Consider the following 12,290-nt stretch of genomic DNA (forward strand, 5'->3'; position numbering starts at 1 on the left):
CCACATGCAGTTTTGGATGCAAAGAATACTTGGGATTTGTCAAAAGGGATTTTTACAGCTCTCAAACTTGATGACAGTGATTCCAATGTGCTATTTGGAGAACAGGCTGCTTCTGTGGGAATTTTTTCACCAAACAATCACAAAGCATAATTTTTTTTTTTTTGTAGATTCATTTAATTCACAAGACCATAAATTCATATATAGAATTTTTCCTTCTGAAGTTGTTGGTTTTAATCCTAATGCACTAGAATAAAACCCACAGACCTAATATTTTTGGGACATTTTTATTACTTTCAGACTTGATCCACTTGACCCACATCTTAGGCAAAGTTATTGTCTAACTGCAATACAGGTCTTTCAGGGGGAAATTCAGAGCAAATCCAGCATATTTTTAATTTTTTTTTTTTTAATTGCTGGTTTAACACCCAGGTGAAGATGCATGCTGTTCTGCAGTTAGACCAGTCATAAAGTTACTCCTCCTTTTCAGAAAGTATTAAATCTTAAAATGCATACACCATCCATACAAGGCATAAAAAACCCCATTAAAATATACCTAGAAAATATTTCACAATTGATTCTACAGTATGAGAGGTCTCAGGTCACACTGGAATAAACCATCAGTTGATTTCAGAAGACACACGCACACCATTGTAATTCCAAAATGGCTTTCTCTCAGCTGAGATAACAGTAAACACCTTCAGAGCCAAATGTCCAATTAACAGATACAGTAATTAAACAAACTGGCCAAAACCAGAGACTCTGTAAGACTGCGTCAGCCCAACAACGGCACGCTGCTCATGAACAAGCCTTCAGAAAAGTGGAGTACCCTATTGGGGCGATGGGGGTGTATTTTGCTTTTTATTGCCCAACTTTCATCAACAGAATCTGGAATTTTGGTAGGAAAAAGAAAAGACAGAAGAAGGTAAACCAGTTTCACTGCTGTCAACTGCAATAAACAAACTGATTTCAACATAGTTTACATTTGCAATCCTCCTGACTAATGAAATACCAAGCTAAAAAATTTTAGCCCTTCCAAAGAATCTATAAATTACTTTCCATGAGCTTCCAGACCAATCAAATTTTGATGCATTCCATACAGTATTTCAGAACATACACCAAAGCTATGATCTAGAAGCAACAAACCAGGAATTAGTCCACTGAGTTTTCAAAAATAATTCTTTACCCCCTAAGACTTATAACCATGGATGAAAGAAAAGGATAGAAAGGGAGCATGTGGTAGTAACTGCAAGGAAAATATAGCTACAGCTTTTCAGCCAACATTTTTGACTCTAATACCCACTTTGTTCAAATGAGAGACTCCAAAAAAATACATGGCAAAAGTACATAGGAATGTTTTCAAACCTGTCATACAGTGCCTGCTTCTTTCTGCCAGGGTCCCTTGTTCAAAACCCGGTTTTAATTATGTCGAGTCACCAATATAAACCAATCCCAAATCTCCTACATTTTTAAACACACAGCCTACTTTTCCTTCCTTATCTACAGCAATACAATTGTATCGTCTGCATCCTCTTCGCCTCTCTCAACACCAACGATTTAGCTGCAGCCTGCAGTCGTTCTAATCTTACCGCTGATGCAGATTGCGAGCCTACACACTCTCTTAAATAAGACCAGCAGGAAGGCAGTCAGCCTCCTACTCACCAACATGCAACAGAAATGATGCCAAGCCTTTTTAAGTGGGTCAAATAATTTCTGTGGGTATCAGGGATGGCCACTCAACCTGGTCCTTTCTGCAGGGACCGAGGGCACACACCGTGCATGGCTGCTAAAACCTCTGCGCTTCCTGGCTCACCAGATTTGCTCCACATGAAAGAATCAGTTTGGTTCATACCGCACATTTCTGGCAAGTGCTGGGCTTACCTTGCACGTGCCACACAACATGTATGGACAGACAATCCTATAAACTCTGGGTTTATTTTTGGAAGGAATGAGGCTTGGGGCACGCTTTCAGAGGTAAAACAATTCAGATAGCCTGGATCCATTGGCTGTCCTCGCCAAGCAACTTCCAGTCCCTTCCCCATCACATAGGGAATACAAATCACAGATGTGAGAAAGGAGTTAGCGGTGGCCACCTCTGGAAATAAAGCGGTAGGAAAGAGCTCCTGCGACCAGCGAAAGAATTAATCCCACCCTCGATTTGCTTCCGATTTGTTCCCAGACGAAAAAAGCTCAGCTCTGGCAGCCGCTATTCATAGACAGCATAACAGGCTGCAAGTTCACTTCACCTAGTGCAAAGGATATATTTCAGCTTTGTTTGAGCTGCATATTTAAAGAAGGTCCTGCCTTTCTGGTTCATGAAGTACATGAACATCTGATTAATGCATTATGTGCTGAAGCACATTACAACTACAAAAGCAAGCTGGAAGGGTGGATGTTGTTGGTCTTGCTCTACCACTTTCTTAGCCTGTTCCATTTACAGACCTGATTTATTTTTAATGTCATAGAAAGAAAGGTACTTCTCTATCATCACAGCGAAGATTTTGGTGCCTGCTGACTTAAGTAGGCTATTATTAACTCATTAGAGCAATGGAAACTTGTTATCACTAAGGGATTTTTGACATAGCTAACCTCAGACGACCCTCTGAATATCTGAAAAAAAACCAAACCCAAAAACCAAAAAACAAACCAAGAAGCCTTATGCCCACATTTACATTATTACAGATCCATAATAACTCTCTGAATAGCATGGGTGAGAGGGAAGAGCAAGAGAAAAGTGGGCATGTAAAATAGGTGACAGCACCAGACCACTGCTAAGGATGATGGCATTTCACATAACTTATCTTTAGACACACTATCAGGGAAAACCAATTTATTTTTGTAATCAAAACTACTAACATTAGGAAGGCAGCCCTTCAGCAAACATGCTATCAAAGAACCACCTGAAACAGATTTGGAATTTTGTTCATTTTAACAGTGAGTACCGGGGACGGGGGGACGGGACACGACACCCAAAAAAACCCCCAACTTTGTACAAGTTACAACAGTCATCTCAGAGCAGAAAATTGTTATTAGGCTGGTTCCAGGCTACTATTAAAATATCAGCATTGGACCTGACATCTGAGGGAGGCGGAAGTTAGTCATATAACCCCTGAACTGCCTTCAGTTCCTTGGTAAGGGGAATATGTGCACTACTCGCAGCCAGGATCACGGCGGCGTGATGGGGTACACTGTCTTAGCTCCTATTCTCTACGTTCTCCTTGCCTGTACACAGGTGCACGCCAATGTGCCAGTATTTGCTAGCTACAGTAGGGGAAGCAAACATTTTGATCAACTCTCTACAGCGACCAGAATTCTTGGGAGATTAGAATAGGATGGAGAAAGTAGGATGAGCTGGGAGAAAAACAAGCCAAAACAAGAATTTGCTGTAGTATAGCTCATCTACTGTAGAATTACAAAGACTTAAGCGTTTTTAACTTCAGCTCACTAACAAAGAGCTGCTGGATTCAGTTACACTTTCATTGTCTGTCAAGACAGAGAATTAGCTCTTCTAACAGAGCTAGCTAGGTCCGCAGTCGGGCACGCCGACTGCAGCACTCATCTTGGGGCATAAGTAGCCCGACAGCATTCTAGAGACATCCATGCACCTAAACTCTTATCAGAAGATAAAGTTCCTTACTAAAAACTGTCTAAGTAGTTTCTGTTTACTCTGGCAAAGTGCAAAGAAGAAATTTAACTGGGTTTATTTAGGAAAATGTGAAAGCAGCTATTTACTGTCTGAAATAATATATAATGCTTATTTAGCCACTTTAAAAAATTTCGACCCTCTGTTTTTGAGGAGAACAAACAGTTGTTTGAGCTACTGTGTCTTATTTTGTGGATCTCTCATGGGGCTAGTCTTACACAAAAACTGAGCTCTCCACCACAACCTCATACTGACTGCTGAAATATTCTTTTACACTGATTTTTCCATTAGCATTCAACCATTTTATTATTAGCAGGTTCTGAAAGTCTCAACTACACTCTTACATCCCTCTTCGTGAAAGTTTCTTTTAAATAGTACAGCCAGAGCTGTAAAACCTACACAATGCAATGTATTGTGAGAGAGCTTAAAGACATTCATTTTATCTCCAAGTCAATATTCAGGCTGCTAAAATGTACCATTTTACTGCACCATTTACCAAAAGCACTACAAAGCCTCCTATCGCACCACCCTTCACATGCACACAGCATTGCTAATTAAGATACAAGCACAGACATCCTAATGCCTAACTACTGATTTAAACCAAGGTCTAGCTAGCTTTAATGCAGAGGGGAACAGAAGAACGTCTTTTGGGTTTCTCCTACCCTCGTCTTACAGGGTTGCCTCAGCAAGCTTGAGTCCCCAAGCTGAGTACTCGGATCTCAAATCAAAAGCACAAAACTCTTGTCAAACACTTGTATGGACTTGAAATATTCTGATTCATCAAGTTAGACAATATCAACTAAAAAGCAGAATAGTCTGTGGGGACAAAAACTCCCTTTTTGCTCTAGCAGGGAAAACTAAATATATTTGACAAAAGGAAGATCAACTGAAGAAGAAAAAAATTTGAAACATAAAAAAAGAGATCCGTTCCAAATGACTGTTCATTAACTGAAAGCATAATGAAGCAATGCATGTAGTTCCCTAGGACGTACAATTTACTGTCTCAATCTTATCTCTTAATTTTTATTTATTGCACAGTGATATAGGTATCCTCTACTTAAGCAGATAAAAGAAACTACAGTTTTTCAGCTCTCCCACCAAATGTTGATGCAGAATTGCAGGTTACCCACGGAACTGAACTACCTGCAACACATCTATGTTAAATACCACAAACCTAAATAAGCATTCAGAAATTAAACATATGATTTTTAGAAATAAAGTAACCTCTTTTTTTTTTTTTTTTGCAGGGTGGGGGAACAACTAATTAAATGATATTGAGAAATCACACCACCACTTGCACTTCATAAATGTTTTCTGTTTATTATAATTTCTTCCAGTGTACTCACTTCCAGTAAAATTCACCAATGCTGAGCGGTGTGTGGCACAAAGGCCTGCCTAAGCTGTACAGGACTTGCACCTCGGGCTCCTCTGTGGCCTGCTGGGGGAAAGGAGTAAAGGCAGACTACCATTCGAGAGAAACAAAAGACAACAGTAAGGAGGTGGAGGCCCTGGCAACAGCAAAGCCAAGATATATAGAGGAAATATTTGCTTTAACAGACGCAATTCTTCAAATTATACAGCAAGGGTGCAGTCAGAGGAGGCAAGCTGAGCAAGTTACTACTCTGCCCTCCCACCCGTTCTCCTGCAACTTCCCTCCCACCAGCAGTTGTGCACTAGCCCTTTGGCGAGTTGACTGAGCTCCCTAGACCAGCACAACATTATTGCCGGGGGAAAAAGAGAGCAGGTAGCTTTGATGTCAGAATGAACCAATTCAGATGCAAACTGGGCAGAAAACTAAGGCACAGGAAAGGACTACGTGGCCATGATCAGGGTGGGAACAAGGGAAGGAGGACATCCTCTTTGGTAGCAGTAAGGTACTGGGTTAGCACAACAGCTGATCTAAACATACTGTCGGGGTACAACAGAATAATCCCCCAAAGCACACTTACTCCAGGCATCCAGGAAAAGACTACAGAACTGTCACACAAAAAGGCATTCTTTTTAAGCACCTGTATCCTGATGTTCAGGAAGGAAAGGAAGCTAAGACAGTATTTCTTTATTTCTCTGAGAGCTGCCAACAAAGCAAGAATGTATTGCCTAAGGTCATGTTTTAGGTGAGCAGATACCCTGGGTTTGAGAATAGCATCCATTCTCATCTGGCACTGAAGATGTTTTTTCCTAATTCATGGTATAATTAAAACCCAACTAACTCCTAATACATTAATTACAAAAGATTTTTCTTGTCCTACATGCCGCATCTTTACATTCATCAGAAAAACCCTGAAAAATCCAGTAATGACACCCAAGAGGATAGTCAAGACAACTAACCTTATCTTAGCAGTGCTAATTTTTCTACACCCTCTCTGCAGAGAGAAGAGAGCTGCTCTGAATCCCCCTCATTCTCCACTGAGCAAGCCTAGGGACTTACCGCCTAATTAGCTTTTGCAAACAATCCTTCCCTTTCCTGCAGAGTCTACCTGTGTTCTGCAAATTGTCTACATGCATGCGACCAGAAAATATTTTTCTACAACCCAAAACCAGGATTTTTCTGAAGGCAGAAAAGCTTCAGTCTTCTACATTTTCTATACCAGGAAGAAAGCAGAGCCCTAAGTTTACTGTATTGTGTTGTCCAGCAAAGTACTATGATTATACTAGTACCAAATATTTCTCTCATGGGCTACAGAACACCAAGCACAACCAGACGGATGCATTCAAACAATGACTTCTTTGTTAGCAGCCTTCATCGCTGCAGAACATTCACCTGTAACACTAGCTGGCAGCCCAAACCAGGACAAGGATGATGAGTGTCTTCTGCCTTCTTTCCCTATATAAGCAACATAAAAAGACCACATTGTTTCACTAATGCATTTGAAACAATTACAGAGAATTTAACAGTGAAGAGTCCCCAAATTCTACATACAGAGGTAGGATTTATATGGGAAACTGCATGCATACAGTGTTTTTCCCACAGTTGAAAACTTTAAAAAAAAAAAAAAAAAAAAGTTTTTTCTGCATAATATTTTTATAAAAGAAACCAAGAATAAGACAGACCAATTGCTTAACAATGCAAAGGCATAAATCCTCATTGAGAGCACTTCTGAAGTTGGCACAAATTAAAAGGACAAAGGTTAGTTAAGGGGATATTTCTGCTTTTCAATGCCTCTGGCTGCCAAGCCAGTTAATGCCAGTTTAAGAGGTTAATGTCCACCCCAACCTCCACAGCTTCGCTTACTGCCCCTCGCACAGGCCAAGGTAAGTGCTCGCAGGGCTGCCCCATGGGCTAGTCTGCAGCGTAACCCCGCGAACATTTTCAGCAGCACAATTAAGGAGTCAGTGAACTACAGCTTGTGAAATCAGGAGGAGCAAGCCTCTTCCAACTAGTTCTGCATCCAGAGGCCTTGCAACACCAGACAATGCTAAGTTCCTAGAAAGTTGTCTGTGATATTTGTCAGCTATGGTACTGGTGATTCATTACTCTTTCCCTAGTGCGAGATTACTACCATGAGCAGGAATTCCTTCAAGATCAATCACGCTCAAACTTTTTGGCCAGAAGATGACCCTCAGGCATGTACTCTTCTAATGCCTTCAGCTGAAGTTGTATTAAATTTGCTGTTTAACAGAATTCTGCAAACTACAGTTTAGACAATACTGCAGCCAGGGAACACAGGAGAAACTGGTAAGACTTTGACATTTGAAACATCATTAACTGCACCTACTCTTGTAGATTAACTGATTTTTTGTAATTGAAGAGAAAGTTGATTAACAGTTCTGTAATTACACAACTGGTATTTTTAGGCTCCAATTGTGTGTCACTTAAGCACACACATAATTTAACTTATTCAGGTGACTGAAGTTATACCTCACTAAATACTTGCATGACCACAGCAGCCACGGGGACAGGCTTTGAGAGGAAGCTAAGTTTTTCAGAATGGCTCTAGCCACAGACTAGTACACAGCATTAAGCTTACTACACAAAGCCAATATACATGCAACTTTAACTATGTTGTACATCATCATGACTGCCTTTGAACCTGGTCACACGGCTGCTGTGCTGAGCTCTATCAGATACATTAGCAGAATGCAGCTTTGCTCTCTCCTACCTCAAAAGGAACAGGTTCAGCTTCTTGAGAAAGTTAAACAGGGATGGGAATAGCACTAAAAAGCAAATAAGCAGCATGTTAAGAACATGGAGAAAAAAATCTAGCAATATTTTGTTATGTCAGACAAGTTACTAGCAGTAACAGAACTTGATAGGAGGGGTCAAACTCATCTTGATGCAGCTCAGTTCACAAAGACAGGCTACAGCGCAGCATATCTAGTAAAAAAAGTTATCTTACATCTGGTAGCACACATTCAGAAAAGAAGGTCAAGAAAACATCCTCTGTAAACAATAATTTAGATACAGAAGTATTCAAGCATAGCTACTACATGCCTATGGTACAATTAGACAAGGTCCACAATGCAATTTGATTTATACTTTGAAGAAGCTACAGAACCTGACTTGTGATGGCGCAGCTCCATCCATGCTTGCACACAAGGCTGTAAGATTTAGAAAACGCTCATGTAGAGTGGGTGATACACAAGTAACCGAACACTGACTAATATGATGGCACAAGTCAACTCTCAAGCACCTCAGAGCAAGCTTCCAAACCAGCTTCACAGCTGATGTCAAGTTTTAAGTGCCACAATCCCGTTTTCCTAAGCCTCTGCACATGATCCCACCCTATCTCATACCAGCACCGGCATTTATGCAGTCACGTGGAAAGCCGATTCAGGGAAATGACCGACAAAAGAATTAATCCTTCAAAAAAAAAAAAAAAAGGGGGGGGGGGGGGGGGGGGGGGAGTTGTTTAGATGTTTATTCAATTCACATCCCCAAAAGAGTGACTGAGCACAGAGGGAAGCACAAAGGGATGGGCGGAGGGGTGACAGCCAGGGCTTAGATGAGTTTAGACTGGATTACAACCACACCTTTAAGAAGAGTTCTGGCAGATTTGGGAGAGGCTAGTAAAGATGCTATGGACTTGAACATCAGCCCTGCCTCCTATCTGGTATTACCCTGCAACACACATATCGATACCTCAAGCACTCCCGGTCAGTCTTGGGAACTATACTGTCAATGAAGTAAGCAACAGTGGGAATACCTGGACTCCTAAATAGTACCAGTTCTAAAAGTGCTACGAGTCTAGAAATTTTTAGGCAATATGTGCTTGTGAAATACAGTACACCTAACAAAGCAACTAGAAATTCATGTGCAGAAGGCATAAATGTAAATTTATTTTTTAAATTTAAAATTCAAATTTTCAAAGTCAAGTTTGTCAAGTCCTCATTTCACAAAAATTGATTATCACTTTGCAGTATTAGGATTAGGAGAAAAACTTAGCAGGTATTAGGATAAGAACTGTCAGTCAGGGACATCTTCCAAAATTCTACCCAACATAAGTCAGGGGACTACAAAGCAGAGAAAACATCGTTTCTGTTCCTCTCTTAGCAAAGGTGACAAGAATCAAGTAGATAAGATTAAGAAAATAAGTACCTCTTTGGGTAGAGGTAAGTGGGAACAATGCACGGAACAAAGGCTGGTATTCAATTGCAATAACCATTGTGTTAAGATTGACTGAGCTGTAACAGACACTCTCCCAGGCTTTGAAGATGACAGAGTTGTATTATGGTTAAAGACTGAACACCTAGATTAAATTAACTTAGAGCTGTAACTGAGAAAGTATTCTCAAGCAGGAACGTGTTAGTGTATGACAGCAAGAATATATTTCAGTAATCACCCAAAAGGTCATCAGTAAAAAATAAAAATCAGCAAACCAGAACTTAATAGAAATATGCCAATTTTCAAAACCTGCAGTTTCTTTTTTTTTTTTTTTTTATCTCATTTGATTAGTAGTAAACAATTAAAGACAGAATCCAATAGCACTGGGAGTCATCCACACCAGGCTTTGGGATCCATGACTAGGAAGTAAAAAGCCTTACCAGGCTGCCACAGACCCTGAAATCACACCAAAGCTCTCCAACTCAGAAAGAGGCCTCCCCAAATTGTTACTATTACAATTACTCGCAGTTAGTCTAGACATTGATAATATTCACACGTGCATAATTTTCAGATGTAGACAAACTATACGCACACATCTTTCAAACTGTGTATCTGCCAGTTGCATGCTCTTTGCAAAACATGTGATGTGCATTTAAAGAAAATAAGCACTTCACTTTGGACCCTATCTGAATGTAAACTAGTGACCTCCATGGACAGGTTGAAGATGAAATAGTAATAAAGCTTAGCAGAGAGTTTACATTAGCTGTTTCTGAAGTTGGATCATCTTCTGAAAACATTAGTTGTCAAACTACACACAACAGAGTACCAGCTTTATTACTGAATTAGCCTGTAAAATTCCGATTTTGCAGCTGTAGAAAGTCAACAGATACACTAGCACACATTATCGCATGCCATCCTCCTTCAGCTGAAATCAAATGAAATAAAGATGGTTGGGGTACACTAACTCAGCAACTGCACATTTGCCATAGACACCGAAAGTTCAAACATTTCAGAAAATCTGATGACAGAAAACGTGTGAAACAGCTTGAGTTAGAATGAGTTTGTAAGAGTCTTTAGGAAAAAAAATTATATTGCTCTTAATAACACAAGTATTAAATAATCTGTAACCTTGATCTGACTTCTAGGATTTTTTTTTTTTTTTAAAACACAGAAATTTCCAGAATTAAGGTTTAATCCAAGCCTACCACCTCAGTAACATCTGAGCTTTACTTTAGTTAAGGGGGCAAAAAAAATGCATAACTTGTAAACCAAGTTCAATCTGCTCTAACGTGCAGTTTGTTACCATACTTTAAACTCTCCTTGGCAATCAACCACTACATTGATCCTACAGACTGCAACGTCCTCATACCATATGCTGTCAAGCCATTTTCCACAGTTAAATATTCTAGTCCTTTCATAAGGCAGCTTTTCGGAACTATCAGCACCTCAATCAGCAACACAGTTATTCTTCTGCCTGTATTTCCCATATGTTTAGAACACTTTTCACCCAATTCTTGGGAAGGGGAAAAAACAACCCAATACAGTTAAGGATAACAGTACTATTTATCCCAGTTTCTCTCTTGTTTTATATATTTCATTATCCCATCAGAAGTTCACTGGCCTTTCCTTCTTGGAAAGAACAGAGGGGCAAGCAATTTCCCCTGCTCACCTAACAGCGATTAGACAACCTACTTCCGTGCAAGAATTAGAGTGGCTGGGGAGAAAAAAAATAATTCGAGCGGTACTGTGGTTCCAGCAAACCTGTAGCTAAAGAAAGCAGCACACACCCCCGCTTTCAAACAGTTCCCATCCACTTTACACACTAAGCAAAATATAGGAGTAAAGAAGGCTGAAAAAACCTCACCACTCCTCAAAAAAATAACATTCTCTCCATCAGTGCAACAGCTGTGATGGAGACCAGTCTCCTGAACACTGCTGCTCGGGTCTGTGGTCCCATCCAGTTAGATGCAACGGTTCAGTGTGCCAGGCGATGCTGGTGTATTGACTGGCTGCTACCAAAAAGACAAGTCACCTCCCGCACATCCCACCTCCTCTCTCACGCAGCAGCACCGATGCCCAGCTAATCCTGTGCTGAGCCAGGTCAGGAAGCGAAGTTTGCCAATACAAAGGTTTTGAGGTTTACTTTTTCTGTTCTTTTGTTAGGTTAGCTTTCTATTACTTGAAATACAAAAACATCTACAATTCAAATAGAATAAAAGCTAAGCTTCAAATAATAAAAATAACAGAAACCAAGGATTAGTTAGATCATTTTCAACCCAAGCACACAGGCTGCATCACAATATATTAACAAGACACCATTACCTGTACATTCTCATTATGTGAGCAAAAAAAATGGGATTAAATCAAATAAAGGACAGTAACAAGATTGCAGAGAATACAATAGAGGAGAAAGAAGGTTTCAGGCCAGGGAACACGAAGAAAGCATGCAACAAGGTTTGTTAAAGTTTCACCACAGGTCAAGTCAGCATCACTGACTATTTTTTGTAGAAATAATTAAGCATATAGACTCATTTGCCAGAGGCCACCACTACTTGTCAGTATCAGAGGTAAGAAGTAACATTATCTTTAATAATCACCTAAGTATCCTATCCAAATACACACACACACTGATATTATTTGGTAATTTATCTGCTGAAAAGCCAGATGCTGGAATTTCAACCAGTGAAGCTAAAATGCACCAAGACAGAATTATTCACATGAGAAACAAGAAAGATGACCTCAAAGACAAAACTTCAATTCTGGAAAACATACACATTAATTTCACTGTCAGTTTGCCTTTAAAAAAAGTGGGACAAAACCCCAGAACTAATGTTACTTGTTTCAGCAAATTAACACAGCACGCAATTATTGCGGCCAAAGTAGACACAGTTAAAGGAAATGAGGGATTCCAAAAGAAATAAATATCTGTTAAAAAAAAGACAAAGATACATTTTTCAGGTTAAGTATATTGGCATGAGAAGTATCATTTCATTTCCCTGAATTTTCAAAACATAAGCCACAATTTCAAAATCCAGCCCCAAGTCTTTAAAGACTAAAACTTCAAATTTGGGCTTTTGTCAGACAATGTGCTGACAGTATCAGAAGCTC

The 12,290-nt window shown here is 39.9% G+C and overlaps 1 protein-coding gene across 1 annotated transcript in view; it reads right to left on the minus strand.

Moving 5' to 3' along the window:
* The window catches only part of TRPM7 (transient receptor potential cation channel subfamily M member 7), a 57,786-nt gene that overhangs the window by 42,560 nt on the left and 2,936 nt on the right, over nt 1-12,290 (minus strand). The window contains exon 2 of the mRNA XM_075714158.1: nt 10,532-10,695. Within this exon, the coding sequence (XP_075570273.1) occupies nt 10,532-10,695 (164 nt within the window). The remainder of the gene's footprint in view (nt 1-10,531; nt 10,696-12,290) is intronic.

The sequence above is a fragment of the Pelecanus crispus genome, chromosome 7, assembly GCF_030463565.1.
Source record: "Pelecanus crispus isolate bPelCri1 chromosome 7, bPelCri1.pri, whole genome shotgun sequence".
Taxonomy (NCBI): domain Eukaryota; kingdom Metazoa; phylum Chordata; class Aves; order Pelecaniformes; family Pelecanidae; genus Pelecanus; species Pelecanus crispus.